Genomic DNA, 26,964 nt, shown 5'->3' with positions numbered 1-26,964 from the left:
ACTGTACCTCCACCACCCACTCATTTTCAGCCAGGTAGCATTGAGCCACAGCGCTGTCAGATCCTGTGATTTGAGCAAACTCCTCGCAGAGCTGAGTCCTGCTCTGTTCTAATTCTAAATCAGAATGCGGTCGTTTGTGAGTTTCAGGCGGGCTGCTCATTGTAGCTGTTGTTGTTGTTCTGCAAAGTTTACTGATGCACACGTTTAGGTGCACCCGGCAATAACCTCCGGGTGGAAATAACCAACCTTTAGAAGTACCGTGGGCCGGTAACCTCGCCTCACCAGGCTTTCCTGAGTAGTGGGCCGGTAGCCGCCCTGAATACATGACGGCCGTCATGTTTTCAACTCAACTTGGCTTCTAGCGTGGTCGACAAAGAGCAACAGTTTGAGCTACAAACGTCAAATTTCAAAAATAAATGTGCTTACCCAAGTCCCATTTTGGTCAGAAATTATGCCGTTCAACCATCAAATTACATTCCGCTCCCGGATTGTTTAATAAAAAGCATTTTTATCCGACAGATTTCTGTTTTCTCTTGTATTTCCTAGTTTTCCCAGAGCCCTCTAGTGGACAGTCGCGTCATCTCCGTTCATTTAAGTGAACGGAGATGACGAAGGGAAAACAGAAATCTTTTTTATTAAACAATCCAGGAGCAACATGTAATTCTGGTTGAACGGCATAATTTCTGACCGAAATGAGACTTGGGTAAGCACTTTTGTTTTTGAAATCTGACCTTTGTAGCTCAAAACGTTGCTCTTTGTCCACCTCGCTAGATGCCAGGTTGAGGTGGAAACATGACGGCCATGTATATGTATTCAGGGAATCAGGGCTACGTGCGCCGGTATCAAACGTAGTTATCAAACATACCAGACTGTCTGCCCACTACACTACATCTCCCAAATGTATAATTAAAACAACTCGTATTTAGATAGATGTTTTCCATGAGATTGTAATTTACAAGTAGTCGTGTCTACTCAATACATGTTGTGACCGGATGTCTTAGCGAACGCAACGGCTTCCGGTGTGAAACGTAAACAAGGTGCGCAGGCAGGTAACTGCAACAGTTTGACATTGAAGCACACCGACACTGATCAGCAGTAATAATCATGGTGTCCATGTCGTTAAACGCTATAAAACAAGTTATGAGGGCCATGGTGGACAGTCCAGGGTTCGACAGGGTCCTCAGTAAGGTAACGTCACCTAATAATAATAATACCACTACTCATAGTAGCAATATTGTGCCAGCACAGTACTATCCCTTGAAACTTAAATGCTTAATACACATATCATACCATTGAGCGGGGTAAGTTTATTCATTCATTTTTGGTATTTTTGTTATTATACTTGACCCATGGGTAGGCAAATCAGTGTGCACCCCCAGTCCAGATCTTCCAGACCATTATTTTAAGATGTTTTACAGGTGTTAATTATAATATATGCTAGGCCTATATGTTTTGTTGTTTGTGATTATTATTAATATACATTTTCAAATGCAATAATAAAAGGTAGCATACACTGGTGAATTGTGCTGATTTCAGTTTATTTTTATGTCTATTCCTGTGTTGTGCATGCAGCACGGGAAATAAAAATCATTTCAGTGTGAAAACTTGTAATGGTCATCACTAGTTTGGCTCAAAACGCAGCAAAAACCGTCTTGCTATATATAGGGGTGTGTTGAAAAATAAAGTGACCCCCTTAGAAAATTGAAGGCCCCCCTGCTGATTATTCCCGTGTTGTGCCACCGTTGTCCCAATCATAATGTGCCCCGCCCCTCCAACGTAATGCACTATGCACATGGGTCAGTTTGGATGTCTCTCAGAATCATAGATCAAAATGACTTTTTTTTTTCTTCTATCGATTACTCAACCCATAGAGACCTGAATTCATGGACTTTTTGTCGCATTCCTAAGCCAATAATTTGAGGAGACTCTTTGTGTCTCCATAGGGAACAAAGCAGGTTCTTTGAGTCTCCATCGGGAACCACTGCTGGTCATGAAATGATTGGCTTAGGAATGCGTGAAAAATAAATAAATGGGGCGAGTTGTTGTTTGTTACGTCCTGTGACACCTGCCCAGGACAGGCCTCAGATGCGCCTCCTCAGAAGATCTGAACCCATTTGATTTGACGCTGGGAACCCGTTGCGAGTTGCGACCGCATGCCCTTGCTGACGCCGACCCCAGACAGGATTTGAACCCCCAACCTTCTAATCCAGGGGTCTTCAAACGTTTTCAGGCCGAGGACCCCTTAGTTGAGAGAGAGATGAAGCAGGGACCCCCACAACCTTTTCATAGATTCCATATACTTTCATCGTTTGACGGCACAATCATCAGTGCATTTTGGATTCATGTCAATTTGTGTTTTCAGATATTTAACCACTTGAACCGTCAGTACTAAATAAACTTGACCTTTCACTCTGTACTTAGTCTGCTCCTTTTCCCCTCTACACCAAAGCTCTTAGCCAAAAATAGCCGATCTACAAGCTCACAGCGCCTTGCAGTGCGATGCATTATGAGCTTGTAGATCTGCTATTTTTGGCTAAAGTTCTCAGAATATGGACACTAGGGTTCAAGTGGTTAATTTAAAAAAAAAAAAAGGAGAAAAAAACTTTCTATCACTCAAAGATTTAGAGGACCCCCTGTAGTAACTCTGAGGATCCCCTGTTGAAGACCCCTGTTCTAATCGATAGAATCTTCACCCAGGTGGACGTGGTAGCAGCCAGTCCTGGTAAGGTGGTGTGTCAGATGACCGTACAGGAGGAACACACCAACCGAGGAGGGACGCTGCATGGAGGCCTGACGGCCACGCTGGTGGACGTCATCTCCACCGCCGCCATCATGTACAGCGAGCGGGGGGCGCCGGGGGTCAGCGTGGACATGAACATCACGTGAGTATAATGACGTCTTGTCCAGTTTAATTTCACTCAAATGCATTCCCTAGTGCAGGCAGGGGAGGGCATCCGACCTTGTTTTGAATTTTGATCGACCAGGTGATCAGATCTTGCTGTTGATGTGATCACATTGATCAGAAAAAAGGTAACTATGGATAATTTAACAACTCAGACTGACAATTATTGAATATTTCAGTTGCTGTGGCATTTCATTCGCAATGTCTCGAGGAACGCAGTCTTATGTATTAAAGGAGCTATAGTCAACCTTTTCATTGTAGGGCCGACACTTTGTTTACATCCTAGTCTATAGACTAGAATGTAAACAAAGTGAATGGCCAAAATGATTATTTTATCATTATTTTACGCTTTTTGTGGTAATTTTTGAATAGAAACACATATATGAAGTTTATTTTTGTATAAAATATTTTTGAAACATTTTTATTTTAGCATCCGTTTTTCAAGAAAAAGTTGACTATAGCTCCTTTAACTATTAACAGAAAATCAGAAGGTAATATTATGGAATCCTGTTTTGTTGGATTTGCATAAATCATTTACTTCGCAGATCTTTATTCTTCATATTAAATTATTTACTCAGGTATGTCAGGTATTATTATATTATTGGCTGGTTTAAGTGTTCTTATTAGTGGCCTATAACACACGCTGTGCATAACTGTAGCACCAGGTTTTCAGAAGTTGGCATACCCGTTTCTTGTTCGGGTTCAGTTTCCCATGGCTTCTAAGCTTCATTGGATTGGCTTTGCAGATTTGAACTGGAACTACATATGAGGGTGTGATGAAGTGTTTTTTCTAGTTTAAATCGACTGCCCAAGACAATCTAATGAATCTGTGGGAAACTGAAGCAAAATAAAAAAGAGGTTTTCAGTTTTCACTGTCTGGCACTGGGTGATAACACCAGCCTAGCAAAACAGCTAGGTCAGGGGTGGGCAACTTTGATGATGGCGAGGGCCACTATATTTCCACTCCAGAGGGCCACATTGCATATTGCTACGTCCTACTTTCTCATTCTATTATCTTATACAAAAGAAGCAAAAAATAGCAGATCTTGTGATGCGTTTTGAGCTTGTAGATCGGCTATTTTTGCTTCTTTTGAATTAACCCGTGGGCCGCCAGTTGCCCATGTATGAGCTAGGTGATCACGTGCCCAAAATGGTGGCTCACCCCTGGCCTGCTTTAGTGCGCTGAGCTACAATAGCTCACTCTGGTCAAGATCGAAGTGCAAGTTAACCTCACGGACTGGTTAACAGAAAGTGGGAAATGTTCTCGCCTTTCCAGGTACATGAACGCTGCCAAGATAGGAGAAGATGTACTCATCACCGCACAGGTTCTGAAGCAGGGCCGGACCCTGGCGTTCGCCACAGTAGACCTCACCAACAAGGCCACGGGGAAGCTCCTTGCGCAGGGCAGACACACGAAGCACCTTGGAAGCGGCTAAACACCACCCGGACTTTTAGGACAATTACACTCAGTCGACATGTAAATCGTCACTGTCGGTTGGAAACCTTATATGTCCAAAACTGCTACTTTTTCAGGAAATGTAAAAAAATAAAATAACCTGTGGAGTGTGTACCAATGGATCCAATGTATTTAGTCACTCACAAGCGTATGTTAATACTTAACATTGGTTCAACATTTATAAAAAAAAAACACAGATTTAACCATTTTCACTTAGAATTATTTTCAAAAAGTGAGAATAGGCGATCTACAAGCACAATCCTATGCTGCGTCAACGCATACTAGAAGATAGTATATTTTCACAACTTTTGTGCGACACTCTTGTATGGGGGATATGGAGATACAAGGGTTCTTCCTGACAGTATCGAAACGAAATGGCGTGCCTGCTAAGTCCAGCGGTGATCTATGTTTGTGCCAAAATCCTACACCACTCCATGACTATTAAAGAACTTATTTAAATTAATAAAAGAGAATTTTAACCCAATCAGTATGCTAGAGTATGTTAATACAAATACTGTAGTGTAACTAGTTAATCTACAGTGGTTGGGACTGGGAGACTTTACTAGAGAAATTAGACCTTGGAGGACACCTACTGGTTGACAGGTAGTACTGCCCGAACAAGCCCATGCATGGGCTGATCCTCTCTTGATGAGAGGTAGATGTTTTGTTTGGTTTCCTACACAGGAGACCATGGGCCCTATTATGATCCAGGCCTTATGCCTTAACTTCTTTACCTTTTTTTCACTATTTTGAAAAACATTTTTAAATACTTCAAATGCTGATCTACATCTGCACGTTGTGAACTTGCAGATCAGCTATTTGAAATATTTAAAAAGCAAAAACAAAATAGTAAAAAAAGGCAAAGAAGTTAAGGCATAAGACCTGGATCATAATAGGGCCCCAGGTGTTCAAATTATGAGTGTTACACACGTAATAGGCTCCATGCACAGCAGCCATATTGTAAAGAAAGTGTGCCTCTACCTTACTTCCTTCATAGGTCTTACCACTGATATAAAAGGAGTAGTTCACCCCCAAAATGACCTTTTTTCTATTGATTACTCACGCCATGGAGACTTGAGTTCAATAATATTTTTAGTTTTTTGTCGCATCCCTAAGACAATTTGATTACAATGAATTAACCCCCATTGATTCCGGATGGGGACCCGAATGCATTTGGATCCCCATCCGTAATCAATGGAGGTAAATTTACTATAAACCCATTTTTGTCTTTGGAATGTAACAAATACAAAAAAATATGATTGAACTCAAGTCTCCATGGTGAGTAATCAATAGAATAAAAGTCATGTTGGGGGTGAACTACTCCTTTAAAGCTGTTCCAATCTGCTCAAACAGATAAGGTGCTGATATCTGGTCAGAGTGCTGATATTGTACACTGATATGAAACACTGCTACACTAGTGGGTCCCGGTACACTAATGGTTCCTTGAGGGGGTTCCAAATGCCCACTTACAGGTGTGTGACTCAAGTGTACAAATGGAGCATTTGGGTTCCACTTTTGTACAGTCATGGGGGTCCTTGAAATTAGTTTTTGAACCACTGTGCTACACAACGTAACAAAGCCTTCATTAGTTACAGAAAGTTGGGTTCCTGTGAAGGCAGTAAGGAAGAGGCACAATTTATTTGCATTGAGCTGATTACCTCAGGAGCATTTTTTTAAATCAGGAACTATGTAGAACTGAGCATTATTTAGCCTGTAAAATCAGCCTGGCACTGACCTTTTAATCTTCATTTAATATTTTTTGGGTAAATGTTCTCATAAGCTGTATATTCGTTGAGTTACTGTATAATGGAGCACATGACACGTAGATTGTAGCTTTAACAAGTCACCTCACAGTGGCAATCAAGGCCGTTGTAAATTGTTAATATTTACATTTGTAACCAATGCATTCATTCTTTGAATAATCTGCAACATACTACTGTACTGGATTCAAGCTCAACAAAACATACATGCAATAAAAAAAGACAATGTTATGCTTTCAAATTTTGCATTGTATTGGGATATGTTCAGCAGTGTTGATTTGAGAATCATTGCAGAATAAAGCCAAAACAAATGAACCACCCTAACCCCTTTCTATGTAACATAATGAATCAACATGGAGCTAAATTATATGTACTCATATGTGCTTCGGATTCTTTGAAAAGCAAGCTTGCAAAGAAGAATTTCAGTTTTCATAAGCACTGCAGCAAATTTCTCTTTTTTAGTCAGTCAAATTAAATCTGTTAAACTTTCCTGTTAGGTACATTATATTTAAACATTAGTTCCTCAGCATTTAGTTAACCAATAACCCACACTCCCCAAAAACATAAAACACTTTCAGTAGCTTAAATCAATAGTGCATGAATGGCTTGCATGTGACAATAACCATGAGCAACTAAAAAAAACATGTTTCAACTGTCTGCATCTGTCACACCTTCCAATTCTGATTTTACCAAAGGTCTGCCTGTAGAGCCCGACTGAAATATTGGCCATCATTTGACTTCTTCGGTGACTAATATGTGTCGCAATAGGCTAAATTTTCAAAGATTTTCAAAAACAGCCCATCTACAAGAAGCTAACAACGCATTGCAAACTTGAAGATCGGCTATTAAAAATAATAAAGTTCAGTTTGTCATTTATTTTATTTTTCATTTTGTTTTGTTTTAGAACTCAAATGTTTGTTTTTAAATCAAACGTTTTTTTTCTTTTCAAATTGATTCCAAAGTTTTGCACTTTTAGAAAAAATACTGTTCAAATGTGTCAGCAACCGGTGGTCTAGCACTGTCCAAAATCAGTCAGGCTCTACTGCCTAGCATGTTCAGAGAAAAAGCAAATGACACCTGAAAGTTAAACAAACTATCCAGCCAAAAACAAAATAAAAGGCTCAAAAAAGAGAAGCAATACCTACACCAAATGACTTTGACAAATATTGTTCATCTTGTTATCTTTGTCTATACAGGAGTTTTAAACACCCATTCGTGCCTGTCCTTGGTCAAAAGATTGTGTAAAGGTTGTTCTAGAAATCCCCCCAGGTATCTTTACATCACAAACAAGCTTTTTTCAATCCTTTTGTATTGACAGCAAGGATTATCAAACATGTCCGACTGAGGACCTCCATGAAGACCTGTGTTTTGTGTTTTCTTTGTTTTTTTTGTTCCTGTTTTGTGACAACATAAAAGAGTTCCTTCGGTGACAGGCGGCGTTGACAGTATGGCTCCCAAGGGAACAAACAACCACTCAAAAACCAACGTGCAGGTTCAAATAAAAAGTGGATGAGCGAGAAGGGTGGGGTTGAACAGGGATGAGTGTTGAGGGTTGAACAAAAAAGGGGGGAGGAGGGTGCGACCAATCCACAGGATGGGATGTACGGTGGGATGATGACGGCAACAAAACAAAAAAGGAACCGAATCGGCTTCTGGTCAGGGAGAAGGGAAAAAAAAAGGAAGGAGTGGGTGACAAATAGGACAGATCCAAGCACAAGTTCAATACTATTGGATGGAAAAAGGGGGCGGTGAGAACTAGATTGGGTTGATTCAGTAGTTTTAGGTACACGTGGGGAAGAGAGGAGGGTTCAGAGTGGGTGTCCTAGTCAGGCATGTATGGGCGGAGGTGGTCCTCGATGTCTCCCACACCCCAGCAGGTCAGCTGGTCCTGGGGCAAGTACAGGCAGAGGCTGCACAACTTGAACACGGTTGCCTTGGTTTTAGGAGTCTGAAAGAGCCATAAACACAAAATATTAAATAACAAACAAAAAGAATGTGCTTACTTGTTTTGAGGGGCAAGTAATATGATTTAGAATTCGGGCATGTTATTATAGCCCAAACTTCTCAAACAGAAAAGCAGATCTACAAGCTCAAGTTGAACGTGTGTCACAATGGGATGAGTTGAGTTAGTAGATTGTCTATTATCCCCACTTTTGCTTAAGTGTCATATGATATGATGAAATACAAAACAGCCATAAGCTCCCCTTTATCCAATTTTATGTTCCATTTCTGCCTGAGCGATGCTATGGCAGCCAGGTGAAACATTACTCTCCTTCGACTTCACCTATAAAATACAACTCGAATCCAAAACAGTAGAACCACCAAAGGAATGCAACATAGATTAAATGTCAGTGTTGGCAGAAAAAATAAAAGAAAGAAAGGGCAAACAAAATTGCACAGTAAATGAAAATGATGCAGCCTTGTGCTGGCCTGGTCTCAAGACACCGGGCCAGATGGAAAAGAACGCAAAGAAGTCCGACACTGGTGAATGCTAACCTGGTGAAATGCTAACCTGCCAACGCTGGTGAATGCTTAACTGGTTAATGTTAACCTGGTGAATGCTACTATGCCTAAACCTAACCCTTGGCCTAACTTCAGTAAAATTATGCCTAAAACCAACCTAAAACCTAACCCTTCGAAATAACGGTACGTCGAAATGTCAAGGTTTAACCTACAGTATAAGCCAACATTCTGTGAAAATAATCAAACAATCGGCGAAAGTAGCTGATCTACACTCTCAATGAGCCACAACATTGTGAGCTTGCAGATCGGCTGTTTTCAGAGAAGAGATTTGGTGTAGAGGGGAACCAAGAGAGTGGACCAATCATAGACCCCTGTGGTCAATCATTCTACAGTACAACCTCAGTTGTCTATCCATATTACTGGTGTCACTCTCACCTGTAAGTGCTGTCTATTCATGAAGAGGAATACAGACTGGGCGGGGTTGTTCAGCACCATTCCAGCCTTGTCCTTGCGGCTGACAGCGTGCATGAATTGCTTCTCGTAATCTCCGTGATGAAATTCAAACTTGGCCTGTTAGTGCAGAGCAAGTTTCATTTTATACATCTGCATAGACGTAACAGGACATGCAACATGTCACCACTTCTGCTGAACTAAGTAGTAAACGTAACTTTGGTCCATTATATCTCCCCTTTAATAATACAAATTGGTAGTGTGTTTTATATCACTTTTATAGTTGATTAGTCACCATTACAAGGTACAGTGTCTAAGCATCAGGCATTCATGGAATGAGCAGCACAGCTAAACCTGTGGGTAGCAACCCCCAAAGAAATCTGTCAAAATGCCCTGCAATACTGTTCTGCTGGCATTCACTCTCGTTTTGGGTTTCCCTGACACTGAGAGTAAAATTAATAAAGTGTAAAAATGACCAATATGTTTTTTTTCTCCTCCTTATTACTGTGGGAGGGTGCAATCATTCAATGCACCAAGCAACAAAAGGTGAATAATACCAACAGAATAGCATTGCAGGCCATTTTGGGAAACCTTTTGGGGGTGCTAACACGTTTGGCTGTATTGCTAATTCCACAAATTCTTACAAGCTGTACCTCACTGTAAAGGTGACTAAGCAAATTATATAAAACATAATACCAATTGGTATTATTAAAGGGGAGATATAATGGATAGAATATACGTTTCAGAACGTTTTGTGGGTAGTTCATATCGAACATATCCAGTGGAAATAAGCTTAGTCTTTTCATGGATCTCCTTTTAGTAGACCTTGTACCAGTGAACTGTACCGTCATGAAACTGTACCTTTTCCTATGCAAACTTCTAATAAAGTCTTCAATCAATCAATCAATATATGAGTTGCATAATATGCGGGCCATGAGGGTAGTGCCCACATTGTATACTTGAAATGTGGCATGTGTATCTTATTGCGACCGAAGGTCACAGTTTACTATGAGAAACATCACAGCTTGTCCGTGTCCGTCTGTGTAGAAGTGTACACATTTTTTACGGTCTATGGGTTCGCTCTGACATGCTCTGATGTCAGAGGAACCACTCTAACAGAATGGGTTTGCCGCTCTGACATCACGCTCTGGCTTCACTGTGATGTCACATTAACAGAATCCCTTTTATGCCCATATATGGAGTTCGCTGATGTCATCAATATTAATGATGCCCTGTTAGAGAAATCCCTGTGATGACAGGGGGAACAAATCCCTTTTATGCCCATATATGGAGATCCCTGTGATGCCAGGGGAACAAATCCCTTTTATGCCCATATATGGAGATTCTTGATGTCCACATCACTGTGGCTCAACCGTCGCTTGTCGCACTGAGGCGTCTTACTAGTTATTGTATGTGCAAGATTATGCATTACAACTGCAGGATGGACAGAGTCCATTTCCCCACATTCCCCACAAGGCCAATAAAAGACTGTTGTGCTATGATATAACTGCAGCAGGCTTGCTGTTGCATTCACAGTGTTAAAAGTAATCTAGCATGGTGAAGCACTCTAACCTGAACAGGCCTGAAGGGTTCGTCATCGGCCCCTTTCCATCTGGAGAACAGGAGACAGACGATCTTCTCAATGTCATTGCGTGGCCAAAGAATGAAGTCCATCTCCTGTGTGCAACCGATCACATCCTGACAAACATGACGACAGGAATTAAGTAATGCCTGGTTGGTTCCACAACTTCCTTAATCACACAATTTAGTAAAACATTGACACTCAAAGGCATTGACACTTAAGGGTTGCCAACCTGCCCCCGGTAGGTAAATAAAACTTTCGGGGCAGGTGAAGTTGGCTTTCAGCTTTGCCCGACCGGCGACCGGGCAAGTGCTCATTTGAGAGGGGACACAACCGCCTGTCTAAACACTTTAATGTGGACAGCGCACTCTGTCTTCTGGTCTGTGGAATGTAAAATACGAGTGAGGTTTCACACACAAGTGTGAGACATATGGATTCGGAGGTATTGACTTATGACATTTTTTCTCACAGCCCCAGAAAGTAACAAAATAAGTGTTAAATTAAGCGGTAATTAAAATCTTACATATCATTTGATAATGGACGATTTACTTTTCAGGCAAGTGGACATGACTTTTGGGCAAGTAGAACATTACTTGCCTCTGAGACCTTAGTGTCACTGTCAACCCCTGCGTGCTGCTTTGTAACTGCCTTATAACCGTAGAGCGCAAACATTTTCAATGCAGTAGACATTTGGGCTTAGAAAGAACACCATCTAAATACACTTGGCTCATTGACTTACCCTGCGCATTGACTGGTATCTGGGGGCATGCAATTGCACCACATCTTTTTGCAGGAGTTCTATGGAACTCTCAAGGGAGTAACTGGAATCCCGTACACCTCTGAGGATGTTTTCTTCGTAGTTGTTGGTCATCACTGGCACCACTTCAGCTACCTCAAACAGTGCAGACTTCTTTTTCTGTGAGGACAGACAAACAAAGACAAACCATTCCGTCATTGAGTGACACTGCCATAAGTGTTGATATTACACAATTTAAGTATGTCACGAGAAGATGCAAGTGATGAAATCAAGGCGGACACCCTCAGATTAAATTGTACCATGGATAAGAACCCAGTATTATGAATGCTAACCTTCTCTTTGAATACGAAGGCTATATAGATCTTGAAGTCAAACTGGTCAGCCAAAGATTCCCTTTTCTTCCGAAGCTGAGCACGAAGGCGATTCCTTGTTTGGTTTCTTCGTGAGGTTGGGTCCCCCATGGTTAGATTTTGATGGTAGTGCCCTTCGCTTGTACAGAATATTTTGGCTATACACTCACTCTCTCAAAGAGGTGTAGCTAGCTACCCTTTGCAGAAATTATACGTCAAACTCTATACTAGCTCTTCAACATACCCACTAACTACCAAGTGAAAAAGGAAAGAAACCCAAAATCAATCTAAGTCATTTTCAGATTTGTGAAGGGACTATATTGGGAGGAGGGGGGACGCTTATCAGCAAAAGACTACATTTCCTTATTGAGAACTCAAGGATGCATGTTTAAGACATGTCTTTTCAATGAGGGCCAAATTAACTCCTTATTCAACAATCCCTAGATTTTAAAACGTTTAATTTTAAAATTAAAAAGGGGGCAAATCAAATTAAACACACTTATTCTTGGTTGACAGCAAAGGGGTTGCTACGACCAAAACCCATGATACCAACACTATATTGATATAACGTTGCTAGTGAAATTGAAGACTACAAAATCTAGCAAGCAGACAAATCTCCTATGGTCGTGGGGGTGGTGGTGGTCATCTCAGAGTCTCTGATCCATGGCTGTGGTTTTATTGTGGCTATTTAAAGTGTTTTTAGAAGCATTATATTACAGACGGATTGCATTGGGGGGGTTTAAGTAGTAGACAAACATGGCGGCAGGTAAACGCAGATGCCAGGCGAGGTTGGCATCGGGTGACGCCGAAATAACTTGACATTTCTGGTATTTCTGTTCCTGCTCAGCGCCATTCGAGGGGCCTAGTGGGGTTGTCGCCGTTTGTCATCGTGTCAAACAGTCTATTCTTAGCAGACTAGCTAACACCGCCCCTTCGAGCTATCATCTACGCAACAACACATCTCCCAACAACACTAGCTAGTTAGTGGACAAAAAACCCAAATCGACTAGCTACATCTTATCTCGTTCTGTCGGCTTTGACAGTAGTAACTGTGCCGGGGCCTAGCTTAAACGTGTAGTCACCATCTTTGAAAAAAGACGCCTTTCTTGTTTCGTTTTCACATTGTTTACGGCTGGTTCTGGGCTTTCTGTCCGGGCCTCTGAGTCTGCGGGGCCGTACGTGTGTGTGTGGGGCACTGGGGGGCCAACAAGGGGACCACCACCACGCCGCCGCTACACGGGTTGTTTTTGGTCGGTTAGTCGGAGCCGTTAAAACACGATTAATTGGCCGACTGTTTCCACTTCGTTGTCGTCAGCATTTTTGACACAATTCTTCCGACACATGGAACCGAAGCCCCCCGGGTCCAGTGTGTTAGTTGGCTTTGTGATAATAACAGGACCCAACAACAACTGCACGACGGGGGAAAGGGGGTGTTGGAAGGAACGGCTGCAAATGAATGCGTTGTTTCGCTGTTCTTTCGTCGTCGTCGTTCGTTGTTGTTTTTCCTCTTCGTCGTTTTGTTGTTTTCCCCTTCTCTTTTTCTTCCGTCGTCACAACGTCGTACTCGCCATGTCAAGATAAAGTGAGCATCCAGCCGCAGTCCTCCGTTCTTTCATCACAAAAGCGCTGAGTTCTGTCTCCCGGCGGACCCATCTTTGCGCTCGGTCGGTGATTTATCGGTGTTTGTTCTTCGTAGTCTTTGTTTGTGGCGTCGTTTGGTTTTTGTCGCTGTTTTCACGAGAGGGTAAACAACAGTGGAGAGAGCGAGCTGCTCGACGGCTGAACGAAGCTGCCCCAAAATGGCCGCGGCGACACAGACAAGCTGGAGGCGGGACGTTCGCGAACGAATCGAGTCTTTTGAACGGCTCTTTGAAATGAACGATGGGATCCGGTTCGCAGTATAGGGAGCCGTTCCTTTTGTAAATGAACAGTTGTGGGGGGGAAACAAGTACAAAAACATTATTTACTTAAGTAAAAGTAATGCAGTGCAGAGTGACTCTGCCACAAGTAGAAGTTTGGAATTAAAATGTACTTGAGTAAAAGTACAGAAGTTGTATCAAAATGCACTAAGTTAAAGTACCAATAGAGCTAGATTGATTGATTGATTGAAGAATTTATTAGAACTTTGATTGAAGAATGTATTAGAACTTTACATTAGAACAAAGTACGGTTTCATGACAGCACAAATCACTGGTGCACGTACTAAAAGGAGATCCTAGAAAGCTTATTTCCACAGGAACCACACTTTATGTATCTCATATAACATTGAAAGACAGACGGATAGAACATAGTAATAGTTGAAAATATCAATAAACTAAATGGCCGAAATGTATATAGGGTTGAAGTGATTTGTAATTATCTATACTATAATTTTGCGAATGTCTGTCTGAGTGAGTGTCTGTCTGTCTGAAACAGCGTTTCTCCTCAGTGGCTGGAGCAATTGATCTGAAATCGCATCACCATAAGCATATGAACACACCTGACATAACTGTGAAGCCCGTTTGTCACTTTCACAAATCGTAAGCTGTATATTAGCATTTTTATGGTGTATCTACTATCTATTCTGCATCTAGCATGAGGCACATCTATTCTGCATCTAGCTTGAGACAAAATGTTTAACCAGCTCTGTGTGTGTGTGTGTGTGTGTGTGTGTGTGTGTGTGTGTGTGTGTGTGTGTGTGTGTGTGTGTGTGTGCAGGCAGGCGGGTGTGTGTGCAGGCGGGTGGGCGGGCGGGCTGGGGGGGGAGGGGGGGGTAGCCATTAAACGAAACGGGTTTCTTACATTGATGCTCCTACATCATGCAAGCACCAGTTAAAGTTACTTTCCATCCCTCATATACTGTATGCACAGTGCACATCCCATAACCCACACACTGCACATCATTTTGGAGCTCATATCTTTGAACGGGTAAGGGCTAGTAATCAAAATATACAAAGAGACATATAACTAAAATTAGTCTTTTGAACGGCTCTTTGAAAGGAACGGATCCCAGAGATCCGGCTCACTTCAGAGAGCCATAAATCCCAATCTACAGACAACTACAAAAGATGTGACGACACGCGCACCACGTGACGCCCGAGGGGAGAAAAACAACAGGAAATAGTAGATCTGCAAGCTCACAGCACGCCGCGCACGCGACGCTTTGTGAGCTTGTAGATCTGCTATCTATTTTGCGCCGCACCGTCGTAGCCATCATCCGGTCTGTAGCGGACAAGGAAATATTTTTAGAATAGTTATTAATCACAAAAACAAGACTTGTATGGGTCATAATAATTATGTGGTATTTGAAGAAAATATATATATATTTTTAATGTAATATAAATGTATAATACATGTATTTTGTAATGCTTTTTTAAAGTGCCATTCCTAACTAAGTGTAGCTTTAAAAATCAAGAAAATATTGTATTTTTTATTTTTGCATTATAGCCTAATTTGACTTACAAAATGCTATTAAAATCAATGATACACTTACTAGCTGCTGCATATTACAATATTTCTGATGCTGGCTCTTGTTTTGTTCTATTATCTCCTGTATTTTGAGTTTGTACTGTTCTTTTGTTAATAGAAAAATGTAATTTATTTAAAATAAAACTCCAAAGATCTCACAGCAACAGAAGATTTCACTGTGCTTGATCCAGTGTCACATTACTCTGATGTAATGTGAACATAGCACACAACGTGTTTAGTAGGCTATTATGCTTAACAGTGTTGTTGACCTATATTAGACCTAAAGAGCATAATTATTTTTGCCTATGTTCTTAAATGTAACAATATGGTAGAAAAAAGCAATTATATCCCATTGTTTAGTTTTCAGGGGTAGGGAGGGACTGACTGGACGGGGGGACAACATACAGCCATCTACTGGTCAAAGCCTGTAATCGCAAGTAGGCTTGTAATGCTGTAATGTTGTCTTACAGCTCTCTATTCTGATCTCCAGCTCTTATCTTTAGTAGTGTAGACTACAATAAATCAGTGTTCAGGTTGGGAAAATAATTTCCAATCAGGAGAGAACTCATACAGGATAAAGGGAAATTGGAAGTAATGAAACAAAACAAAAAGACAAAACAGGAACACCCAAGCTGATGAATGCGGCATGCGGGTAATCGAAGTGAAATAGGCAACCCACCTGACAATATATTTTCTGACACTATAGCAGCTGATTACTAGGCCTATCATAATATAAACCAAAAACACCAAGTGATATTTTTCAATCTTATGCCTGTGGTGGAATAATACATACTCAGATTTTAATACCACTATTAGAGGCCTGCTTTTGTTTTTTACAAATAATAGGTGCTGTAAGGGAAATCTAAAGTAAATGTGTAGCTTGAGTTGGACAATACACCACAACCCATGCCTTTGCTTGAAAATGTTATGTGCATACAGTGTCGTCAATCAATTTCACATTTTTTTTTTTTTTTTTTACTTGAGTATAAACAGTTATGACATCTAGCCTATACGGTACCAAAGTTAAAGATCTCACTTTTAAATTAATTTGTAAAAAATGCTACTTCAGTCTACTTCCTTGGCCTACTGGCAACGAGCAAAAAATATTTAGATGTGGATTGATTTGAGATTAGCCAACAGACAGCACACAGATATATATATTTATTTATTTTTTGAAGCTGTGAAAACCGCTTCCAATGAGTGGCTTTGTGTGTCCCACGCCCATATATGGTCATTTCAGTCCAGAATTAACAGGTTTTTTCTGTCCCGTACGTCCAGAATATCAGTCCAGAATGAATAGGCTTTTTCAAAAAGCAAAATGTGTGTCCCATGTCCATATATGGCCATTTCAGTTCAGAATGAACAGGTTTTATCTGTCCCGTCCGTCCGTCCGTCCGTCCGTCCGTCCGTCCGTCCGTACGTCCGTACGTACGTACGTACGTACGTATGTGTGTAGTGTCCGTCCCGGTCTGATGATTGGATACTTTGAGGATTGGTCAAGCTTCACATGACAATTCGGCCCTCCAGATAAAATCATTAATTCATTCAGAATATAAAGAATGTATAGATCACAGAGTTCATAACTCTAGAACACATAGAATAAAGGTTCACCGCTTCACTTCGAACCGAGGTTTGATTTTTGGAGCGGTGAAAGCGCTCCCAATAGACAGGTATGTCCGTGGGTATGTGGGTGGCTGGGTGGCTGGGTGGCTGGCTGGCTGGGTGGGTGGCTGGCTGGCCATGTCCGTAGCCTGGCAATACCTTGAGTGGCCACACACAACACACTAGTTAAAGGAGGGGCGCTGTTTTGTGCAGGCCAGGCACACTCACCACTCACTCACAGGCACAGTTTACTCACTCACTCACTCACTCACATAGGGTACAGCTGCTCAAATTCACCGCTCCACTTCGAACCGAGGTTTGATTTTTATTTAACAAAAACCTCTTCTGGGGGTCCTTGGTCAACTAAATATCAATTTGGGGGTCCTTGACATGAAAACATTTCAGAATCACTGATATAAAACCGTCCCAATAGCGTTGGGCTGGCCTTACATTGACCATCTGGACTGCTGTGTTCCAGCCGGTCGCTATAGCCATCAATTTGACATAATAGGAAGATAAAACAAAAGGCATTGGCTTCCTAGCCTAGTAAACTGACTCCTCCCATCGCATTCGAATGAAGGCAGGAAGAGACTGGTTTAGGAGGCTATTGGCTTCCCTGATCTACCAGGATTGGGAGCAGTGGTGGAAAGTAACCAAGTACATTTACCCAAGTACTGTATTTAAGCACAATTTTGTGGTACTTTTACCTTACTTGAGGCCTACTTCCATTTATTCGATATTGTACTCCTACTCCATTATGTCTCAGATGTAAATAATGTACTTTGTACTCCACTACAAATTATCGGAAAACTTTAGTTACTAGTTACTTCGTTAAAAAAGAGCCGATCTACAAGCTCACAGCACGTCACATTGACATGAGTAAAAAGTGCTTTGACTTTGGTACATTTTGATGACAATAATTGTGTACTTTTAATCAAGTAAAATTTGAATATAGGATTTTTATTCGTAACAGAGTATTTCAATATTGTTTTTGGTACCACTAAAAGGGGAGATAAACAGGCAAGGCCTGGCTTCCCTGATTTAAGTAGGGAGATACACAGGCATCAGCTTCCCTGGTTGGCCAACCCCTCACATCCACTTTGTCAGGCACGTGCACAAATAAACATCAAAGGGGGCTTGAGCCCCTGCCCTTTTATCAGTCTGTAAAAAGTGCCCTCTCCACCATGAATGCAGTCTTTACTATGGTGAAAGAAATGCAATGCCCCCCTTTCCATGCCATATACCTGAAGGCAGCATTCAAGAGAAGGCAGCATTCAAGAGAATTGCCTTGTTCAACTCTCCTGAACTTGAACGCAGCATCTTGTGTTGAAAGAATTGCCCTCTCTGTGTAGAAACCCATTTAATGCTGTTACACCACATCTCCAGTATTGATTTGTTTATGCTTAGTTCAGCATGGTATCAAGCATCGAAAATAGCCGACCTCACTGCGACGCGTTGTGAGTTTGGAGGTCTGCTATTTTCGATGTTTTCACCAAAATGCCCTTTTAGAAATGTCAGCCCCTGCCTCTCTAACATTCTCTGCACGTCCCTGCACTTCGTGGACTGTCCAAGCTTATAGCCGGATGTTTGTGGCACTATATTAAATATAAGTGGTAGTGAGGACAGAAAACACCATTCTTTTAGGGAGCAACACTCCAGAATTCCTCTTGAAGGCCACCTTCATTTGCCGAAACATGTTGGCAATTATTTTACTTGTTCAATTATGAACTAAGCCTGACAATACATCAAGAGCCTTGGATTCTTTTTATTTTTATGTATGGATTTTTCTCTTGGAGCCAAAGATCACCTTATAATACATGCATACTGTACCTCTTGAACGCTGTAGCGCTCCTTTTCCCCCACATTATTTTTACTCCAGGAATCCAATTTGATCCCAGTCTGTGCTGCTTTGTGAAATGTTTCGCTGGACCGCGCATTTGAAAGAAGCACCGAAGGGGTTCCCCACTGGTGCTGCAGTAGCAGTCGGGTACCGAGTCTATTACTTCGGCGGGTCCTGCAAAGCAAACGGTCAGATTGAAGTGCACATCTTCAACACGGTGTCCTTACGCTGGAAAAAGTTGTCCCCAGTGACCGCTCGAAGAGGAGAACGCCCCCTTAAGATTCCCCCCATGCGCTGCGGCCACACGGCTGTGCTTATAGACGATATGGTCTACATGTGGGGGGGACATTCTAGTCTGTGGATGTACAGCAACGAGCTCTATACATTTGACGTCGACACCCACAGGTGGTTCAATCCCAAGATGTACGGCAGTGTTCCGGAAGCGAGGGACAACCACGCAGCCTGTGTCTTGGGGAAGGTCATGTATATCTGTGGAGGATGCAACGAGCTGAATGTATACACTAATGATGTCTACAAGTTGGACACTGCCACAATGCTCTGGTCTCTAATTAAAACCAAAGGCACTCCATCACCTGCTTCATCGTGTCACTCTGCCACCATCATCGGGACAAAGATGTTTGTATTTGGGGGCTGGGGGGGCCGGTGGGACCACTACAACGGCATCAGAGTGTTCGACACGGTGACTAACTGCTGGCTGAGCATGCCTTCTGCAAAGCTTCGTCCAGAAGAACGCATGGCTCATTCAGCCTTTGCCTACAATGGAGAGCTGTACATAATCGGCGGCGACAAGGTTGACCAGGACTTCACAGATTTGTGGAAATTCAATCCCGGGACCTTCTCCTGGACGAAGGTTGTGCCCAGAGGGAGTGGCCCATGTGCTATGTCCAACATGTGCTGTTGCATGGTGGGAGATCGTATCACCCTCTTTGGAGGATGTTACACACCCGACGACCTGTACATCTTAGACTTGAGCCCCAGTCTGAAGACATTATGCGAGCTAGCGGTTATTCAGTACGGTCTGGAACAGAGCGAACTCCCACATGACATCAGGTGGGAACTTGAAGCCATGACAAAAAACAGCGAGTCTGTGAAGATCATATCAGACTGATTTACCATATCATGCACTGTGCAGTATTACAGTATGTAGGAGTGCAGAATGCTGGGAAAGTACTACACTTCTTTACTTTAGTAAGTGTCAATACTGCAAATGTAAAAAAAAAAAATAGACTACAAATAAAGTAATAATCAGGTAATCAAAATTAAAAGTACTCATTGTTTAATAGGGCTGAAGTGGTATGTTTGTAATAATAATTCAAATCTAAAAACTAGTAAGTTTTCAAATCATTGTAATGGAGGAAAAAGTACAATATTTGTCTCTGTGATTTAGTGGAGTAGAAGTAAAAATATTGAAAATTGGAAATACTCCAGTAAGTACAAAATACCAAAAATAATGTACTCAAGCACAGTACTTTACAGCCCTATAAGAGTGCCATTATTTTAGTCATGATATTCCATGCACTCCAAGCATTGTAACTCATTCCCATGTATGTATGCCTGTCTTGATCTGAATAGCCTGAGGGTAAGGAAGGAATTACTTCCTTTATTAGTGACATACCGTACTAGCTTGGCATGGCCAGATATCACTGCGTAGATATTAGTCTGGAGTCTTAGGGCCCTATACTATTTTCACCAAGCTAAACCCAAATCCCTAAACTTCTTTGCCTTTTGTTTAACCATTTTGAAAAACATTTTTAAAATGCTTTTGAAAATAGCAAAAAAAAATGCAAAGAAGTTTAGGGGTTTAGTATGGACGAAAATAATACTCTCTGTCCGCTGCTGGTGATAAACCTGCACCACATTTTCATACTGGGCTCTGATTGGTCCCTCACTACTACGGAGGGAGTGAAATCCAATCACAACTGAGCGGTGCCATCTGCCAAGGGCAATAGAGGGTATGCGCGTGACATCATCATCATATACCCGGGAGACTGGGAGTTATGCGGGAACACCTACTGAGTGGCAAAAAACTACTTTCTGGCCTTGACAGCCCACATATCCAAACAGAAAAGTCCTATCTGTTTGCCTTAAACGATGTTAAACAACGTTAAATTCACTTTGCCACTCACTTTGCCATTGCCTTTATGTATGCGCATTCCCTCAATAGAGCATCCCTATAGAGTCTATATACGTAGGGATGCTAGGGCTCAAGTGGTTAATGTAAAAAATAATCCTATCACTCAAAGATTTGGTGTCCCCCTTATGGGACCCGGACTCTGACCCACTGTTGAAGACCCCTGCATTATACAGTATGTTCTTACGAAATAAGCCTTTTTTCCAGCATGCTCACCATGAGCTACAGTGCAGGTTGCAGGTCACAGATAGGCCTAGATCAAACCAAATAAAGAAGAAACAGTCTTGTATTATTAATCACAATGCTGGAACTCTATACAAAAAGTGGTTAATAATACTTAATATGTCAATGATTCAACTGTTGCTTTTGCCATTATTCAAAAGAGCATATACTATTATGTTTTGCCATTGCTCAATGTATTAGAAATAAAAACTATCAAACCCACTTCAGAAACAAATCGAAACTAAACTATATTTGCAAATGTTGTTCACAGATTGGATTCGGACCCACATGCAGGAGTGCCTCCTCTGGCCCAAACAGTACTTTTATTACCAGTTCAAACTATCAATTTAAAAAATCCCAAGACAAAAACTTTTTAGAATCTTCTTTTAATTCAGAAAATTATGCATTATGACGAGAAGTACAGACTTTTCGCAATAACTCCAAACCCTTCCCTCCAAACCATCCCATCCCCATGCAACCCCCAATCCCCCCACAATCAATCTAAACACATGAAGTACACACATTCACAAGCATACAATGTATTAAACAAAAAAACATTGTTGCTATATTTTGTCAGAGAAACAACTACCGGATATACTAAAACAGAATCTTGGGGGGGAGGAAATTGAATGTTTTTACACCAATCTTTTATTGGGGTCGCTGAAAAAATATATTTTCAGCTCTGTTTGTGAACGACTGGTTTAAACTTTAAACATTAGACAGCAAGCCTAAATAAGCAGCTACACTCTAGTAACAAGCCCAAAAACAAAATGTTGCTTACAATAAGCGGTCAAGTGGACATGTAGCAACACTACTTTTGGGATCTTTCTGTCATATAAAAAGGCCTTTTTGGAGGGTGTTGATGCCATTTTCCCTGCAGACGTCAAAGAGGAAGACAGACTCCTCACATCCAGGTATGCAAATCGGTTTTGCACTACAATTATTATTATATATATATATATATATAATATTTTGAATGACGTGCCACTATAGCACTGTCTCCCCAGGTGTCTCAGTCCTTTGGTCCATTTAGGTTTTGCTGTGGCCCTGGCAAGGCGTTTGGGCGAGTACACAAATCTTGACAAAAATATTTTCAGCTGGTGTTCAGCAAGTCCAAATGAGCAGCAACACTTTATAGACCCAAAAACCCCAAAACAAAACGTTGCTTACAAAGCGGACATGGCAACAGTATTTTTAGGATCTTGTCTGTCATAGGCTATAAAAAGTACCTTTTTGGAAGATGTTAACACCTTTTCCCCTGCAGACGTCAAAGAGGAAGATTGATTCCTCGCATCCAAGTATGCTATCGGTATTGCACTAATATCTTTGTATTTATTACAATTAAGACGCCTGCTGCGCCAATTCTTGGCCATCTGGCCAGTGATGTTTATCAGACCAGTTACCCATACAGTATGGAGATCCATGTACTGTACAGTATATAGTACATCCCTTTTATGCCCATGGAGATCCCTGTCTGAACCAGCCGCACAGATATGGGCTGTCTTCCTCCATATTTGGGCATTGCATTCCCATATGAAGTCTTGTTAGATAAGGGCTTAATATTGATGACATCAGGGATCACCATATATGGGCTGTGGGCATAAAAGGGATTCTGTTAGAGTGGTTCCCATGACATCACAACATAAAATATATTTTATGCTCATACATGGAGATCCCTATCTGAACCAGTCACACAGATATGTGCCATGTCTTGGCCATATCTCAGTCCTTTGGTCCATTCAGGTTTGGCTGAAGGCTGTAGTTACTGGCTTTGGAGCAGTGTTGGCATTTCGACAGAGAAACAACAACCAAATCAACTATAACAACTATAACAATCTTGAAAAAACATAACAAAAATAAGAGATTAGGCCACATGGGCACTCACATACACAGTTACACACGCGATATTTAAAACGATGTGGAATGTTTTAAGTACACAAATCTTGACAATTATTTTCAGCAGGACGTATTAACTTGGGAGAACAACTTGCATTAGACAGCAAGCCCAAATAAGCTTTCAAAACAAGCCCAAGAACAACAATTTGCTTACAAAGCGGACAGGCCAATGATACTTTTGGGGTCTCGTCTGTCATATAAAAAGGCCTTTTTGGACGTGTGTTAACACCCTCTTCTCTGCAGACGTCCTTCCACAGCACAGAAGTGGAAGGATGGATTCCTCAAATCCAACCATCGGTTAATAGGCCTACCTAATTTCAACCAGGTTCATGTGGAAATCAGATATCAGATCCCTTCCCATAAGTGCAGCAGTGCCCGAGTCCACAACGTAGAAGTTGGCTGCAGGGACTGGAAGACCATTCCAGCGAACGGTGGCTCGCATGCAGCCCAGCACCTTCATGGGGCCCTGTGAACATGTCACCAGCAGTGCAGCGGAGTGATGGAGAGGAGCCTCCTTGAAATGCTCCTCGTAGATGCGTCGGGGTAAGACAGAGACCGCACTACCGGGATCCAAAGTCAGCTCCACTGTCTTGGGTGGCTTTTCTGTCGCCTGAATGTCCACTGGCATCGCATAGCCCGCAGCCTGTAGACTGTGGGCAGTTACACTAGGACTTACCCAGTTGTAAGCAATACTCACAATCGGTTTTCCGTTGAGTGAGACTGTGTTGGGTGTCGTTGAAGCACCGTGGTGCTTGTATTCGGGCATTTCATCCTCCGTCTCCGAACTGGATGTGTGTTCAGGTGTGTCATCCTCCATGTCCTCTTTCTTTCTGTGTAGAAGTTTCCTCATAAAAAGGTATGGGTCACACAGCACACACCCCATGCAATCACATGCCTGGAGGCTCTTTCTACTGGTGGTCCACTTTGGTTTAGGTTTAGGTTGCAGTCTTCGCCTCCTGCTGCCTGCTGTCTTCTGAGTCGGCACGGCATCACGCGCAGAGACTTGCTGGTCGGACTTGTCACCTCTGCCCGCCATTGTGTGGCCACCAGGCTGAGTAGGATACAATGTGTGTGTCACAAGCAGTGGTACTCAGATGGGGGGGCACTCTCCATTCCAACATGTCGCCACTCCGACATTGACTTCTTATTGTCGGGGTGGCAACACTTCCATAGAGGTTAGGTTTAGGGTTAGGATTAGAGATAGGGTTAGTGTCGGAAAGGAGACATGTTGGAAAGGAGACATGTAACCACTCAGTTGATTTACTTGTGTGTAGCAATACCACAACATAAACCAGTCGTTCTCAACCTTTTCAGGCCGTAACCCAAAAAATAATCATATTTTAACTGGGGACCCCCACCCTTACGAGCTCTTGGCATTACATTAGTTTGACTCCATTTAGGGCGTGAAAATAGCAGATCAACATGCTCACAGTCACAACGCCTTGTGTTTGTTGTGAGCATGTATATCTGCTATGTTCACAATTTCTGCCTTATACTTTATGTTGGTTTGTTTACTGTTGAGTGAGAAAACAATGTTGCAGCACATTAAGTTAATCATCTGGGGACCCCCCCAAAAAAACATTTAGGACCCCCCTAGGGGTCCTGACCCACAGGTTGAGAACCGCTTACATAATACTCTGTTACAAGTAAAAGACCTGTATACATACTTTTGTTTAGATTTTTCTTTTTTTTAATGTAGGCCTATTGGCACAATGTGCCTCACAGATCGGCTATTTCTGAACAGCCAAATGATAAAATAGGATTTAACTGGATATATTATGTGTTAGCAATACATCTGACTGCAAATTATGTAAAAAGGTTAAAAAAAATGCATTTGCCTCTGAGATGTAGTGGAGTAGTACTAGGTCCTCCTACCTAGAACATGTCAAAACGTAAATATTCAAGTAAAGTATAGCTTAATACCTTAAAATGTGTCCTCAAGTAGCACTTGGTTACACGTTGTCAAGGGGGATTGAAGCCAAATGCAAGCAAAAAGCTGCCAAAGCTGGTTTATTGAAGATGAACGCCGTCTTACAATGTTGTTGATAACAAGTGCAGGTGGTCAATTCTGAACATTTTGTAGCCTGGTAACCATTTGGCCAATCACAGCGCGGCTGACCGTCCAGACGATGTGATCTAATCGACAAGGTCCCGGTGCCTGGCAACCGTGCAGCCAATCACAGCGCGACTGGTCGCCCAGACTATGGGGCTCTAGACGTCTGGTGTGGAGATGTGTGCTCGTTTTGGGTTAACTAGCCCTTACCCGTTCAAAGATATGAGCTCCAAAATGATGTGCAGTGTGTGGGTTGGAAAGTAACTTTAACTTTAACCCGTTTCGTTTAATGGCTACAGAGATACTGTCCCCCCCCCCCCCCCCCCCCAGCCCGCCTGCACACACACCCGCCTGCCTGCACACACACACACACACACACACACACACACACACACACACACACACACACACACACACACACACACACACACACAGAGAGAGAGCTGGTTAAACATGTTGCCGATGCAGAATATAGATGTGCCTCATGCTAGATCTATGCAGAATAGATAGTAGATACACCATAAAAATGCTAATATACAGTATATGATTTGTGAAAGTGACAAACGGGCTTCACAGTTATGTTAGGTGTGTTCATATGCTAATGGTGATGCGATTTCAGATCAATTGCTCCAGCCACTGAGGAGAAACGATGTTTCAGACAGACAGACACTCACTCACTCACTCACTCACTCAGACATTCGCAAAATTATAGTATAGATATCATATTATGTCATTAATACACCTTATAGTCGGAGGATATCTTCAGAAATAGTGTCATATCCTGGAATAAGTTCCTTACCAAAAACATGTCTTCACCAATGTGTTTGTAAAGGTGTCTACACATCTCACAAAGACTGAAATTCATTTTCCCAAGGAGAATCCTTGGCAGCTGCTGAAAGTTGGGGTCCCATTAAATTAAATTAACTATACAGGATAAAACACACCAAAAATAAATATGCTTAAGTAGCACGTGAGGGGTCAAACTATTTTTTTCTTTTTTTCATGATTCAGAATCCATTGCAAGCATTTATTTTGCACAAAAAAAAAAACATTCCTTGGGCTAAAAAAGCCCCCACAACACATTGGTTTGGTGATGCGTCATCACTTCACAGTTTTGTGGGAGCCACCTTCACCCCAAGGAACCTTTTTCGTGAAAACTTTTCTTCTGTGTTGCATAGAACTGGAGGATTCATTTTGGGGTTTGTATTGTAAATCACACCGGTGTGATGATGTCATCTCGGTGTGATTTACAATACAAACCCCAAAATCAATCCTCCAGTTCTAGGCAACACAGAAGGGGGGGGACTTTTTTGTATTTCCACACGGGGACTGCCCATAATTCCGAAAGTTCATTAGTCCGAATTTAGTTTGGGTTACTGAGGTTAAGGTTAGGGTTAGAGTTAGAGTTAGGCATAGTAGGTCTATTCTTAACAAATTCGGACTAATGAACCTTCGGAACAATGCCATGGCACCTTTCCACACAACTCCTCTAAGGTATATTAATGATGGTTTACCCCTTTAATATGTCAATGATTCAACAGTTGCTTTTGCTACTATTCAAAATAGCATAGTATTATCTTTTGCCATTGCTCAAGGTATTAAAAATAAAAACTATAAAACCCACTTCAGAAACAAATCGAAACTAAACAATATTTGCACATTGTTCACGCATTCGATTCTGACCCACATGCAAGAGTGCCATTTGCTGCGTTTGAGGTGTATTGAGGTCACACCTCCGTTCTCCCTTTACTCTTGTGGGTGAGAGCCTCCACAAACAAACAGTACTTTTATTACCAGTTCAAACTATCAATTAAAAAAACAAGACAAAAACTTTTTAGAATTGTCTTTTAATTCAGACCGTACAAAATTATGCATTATGACGAGAAGTACAGACTTTTCGCAATAACTCCAAACCCCTTCCCTCCAAACCTTCCCATGCCCATCCCCCCAACAATCAATCTAAACACATGCAGTACACACAAGCATACAATGTATTAAACAAAAATAAATGCAAATAGTTGAAAACATTTTT

At 41.8% G+C, this 26,964-nt stretch overlaps 3 protein-coding genes across 4 annotated transcripts in view; 1 reads left to right on the top strand and 2 right to left on the bottom strand.

The window, feature by feature from the left end:
• The window catches only part of LOC308292727 (tyrosyl-DNA phosphodiesterase 2-like), a 34,415-nt gene extending 34,247 nt beyond the window's left edge, over positions 1 to 168 (bottom strand). For both annotated transcript variants that reach the window (XM_080735140.1, XM_080735142.1), the window contains exon 1: positions 8 to 168. In XM_080735140.1, coding sequence (XP_080591266.1) covers positions 8 to 160 — 153 coding nt within the window. In that variant the 5' untranslated portion in view covers positions 161 to 168. The remainder of the gene's footprint in view (positions 1 to 7) is intronic.
• An 880-nt stretch (positions 169 to 1,048) lies between these two features.
• acot13 (acyl-CoA thioesterase 13) lies at positions 1,049 to 4,745 on the top strand. The gene is made up of 3 exons (XM_080735163.1): positions 1,049 to 1,188; positions 2,698 to 2,882; positions 4,179 to 4,745. Exons 1-3 carry the CDS (start codon positions 1,105 to 1,107, stop codon positions 4,336 to 4,338), a joined length of 429 nt encoding a protein of 142 aa, XP_080591289.1. The 5' UTR covers positions 1,049 to 1,104; the 3' UTR covers positions 4,339 to 4,745.
• Positions 4,746 to 6,045: 1,300 nt separating this feature from the next.
• On the bottom strand, positions 6,046 to 13,507 carry cUnh6orf62 (chromosome Un C6orf62 homolog). Its single transcript, XM_080735090.1, has 5 exons — positions 11,703 to 13,507; positions 11,353 to 11,529; positions 10,604 to 10,729; positions 9,017 to 9,151; positions 6,046 to 8,066 (listed from the first exon to the last, which is right to left on the bottom strand). Exons 1-5 carry the CDS (start codon positions 11,829 to 11,831, stop codon positions 7,941 to 7,943), a joined length of 693 nt encoding a protein of 230 aa, XP_080591216.1. The 5' UTR covers positions 11,832 to 13,507; the 3' UTR covers positions 6,046 to 7,940.
• Positions 13,508 to 26,964: the final 13,457 nt, after the last annotated feature.

The sequence above is a fragment of the Nannobrachium achirus genome (genome assembly GCF_963921795.1).
Source record: "Nannobrachium achirus genome assembly, chromosome: 10".
NCBI lineage: Eukaryota > Metazoa > Chordata > Actinopteri > Myctophiformes > Myctophidae > Nannobrachium > Nannobrachium achirus.
Note: the sequence above shows the minus strand (reverse complement) of the source record. Positions and strands in the feature narration are given on the sequence as shown.

What these genes read in the sequence shown, in the direction of transcription:
- acot13 (XM_080735163.1), top strand. Translation starts at nt 1,105, where the DNA reads ATGGTGTCCATGTCGTTAAACGCTATAAAACAAGTTATGAGGGCCATG. An exon ending in TCGACAGGGTCCTCAGTAAG is followed by an intron (nt 1,189 to 2,697) that starts GTAACGTCACCT and finishes ATCTTCACCCAG; the next exon opens with GTGGACGTGGTAGCAGCCAG. An exon ending in AGCGTGGACATGAACATCAC is followed by an intron (nt 2,883 to 4,178) that starts GTGAGTATAATG and finishes TCGCCTTTCCAG; the next exon opens with GTACATGAACGCTGCCAAGA.
- cUnh6orf62 (XM_080735090.1), bottom strand. Translation starts at nt 11,831, where the DNA reads ATGGGGGACCCAACCTCACGAAGAAACCAAACAAGGAATCGCCTTCGT. An exon ending in AACCCTTCAGGCCTGTTCAG is followed by an intron (nt 9,152 to 10,603) that starts GTTAGAGTGCTT and finishes CTGCACTAACAG; the next exon opens with GCCAAGTTTGAATTTCATCA. An exon ending in TGAATAGACAGCACTTACAG is followed by an intron (nt 8,067 to 9,016) that starts GTGAGAGTGACA and finishes TGGCTCTTTCAG; the next exon opens with ACTCCTAAAACCAAGGCAAC.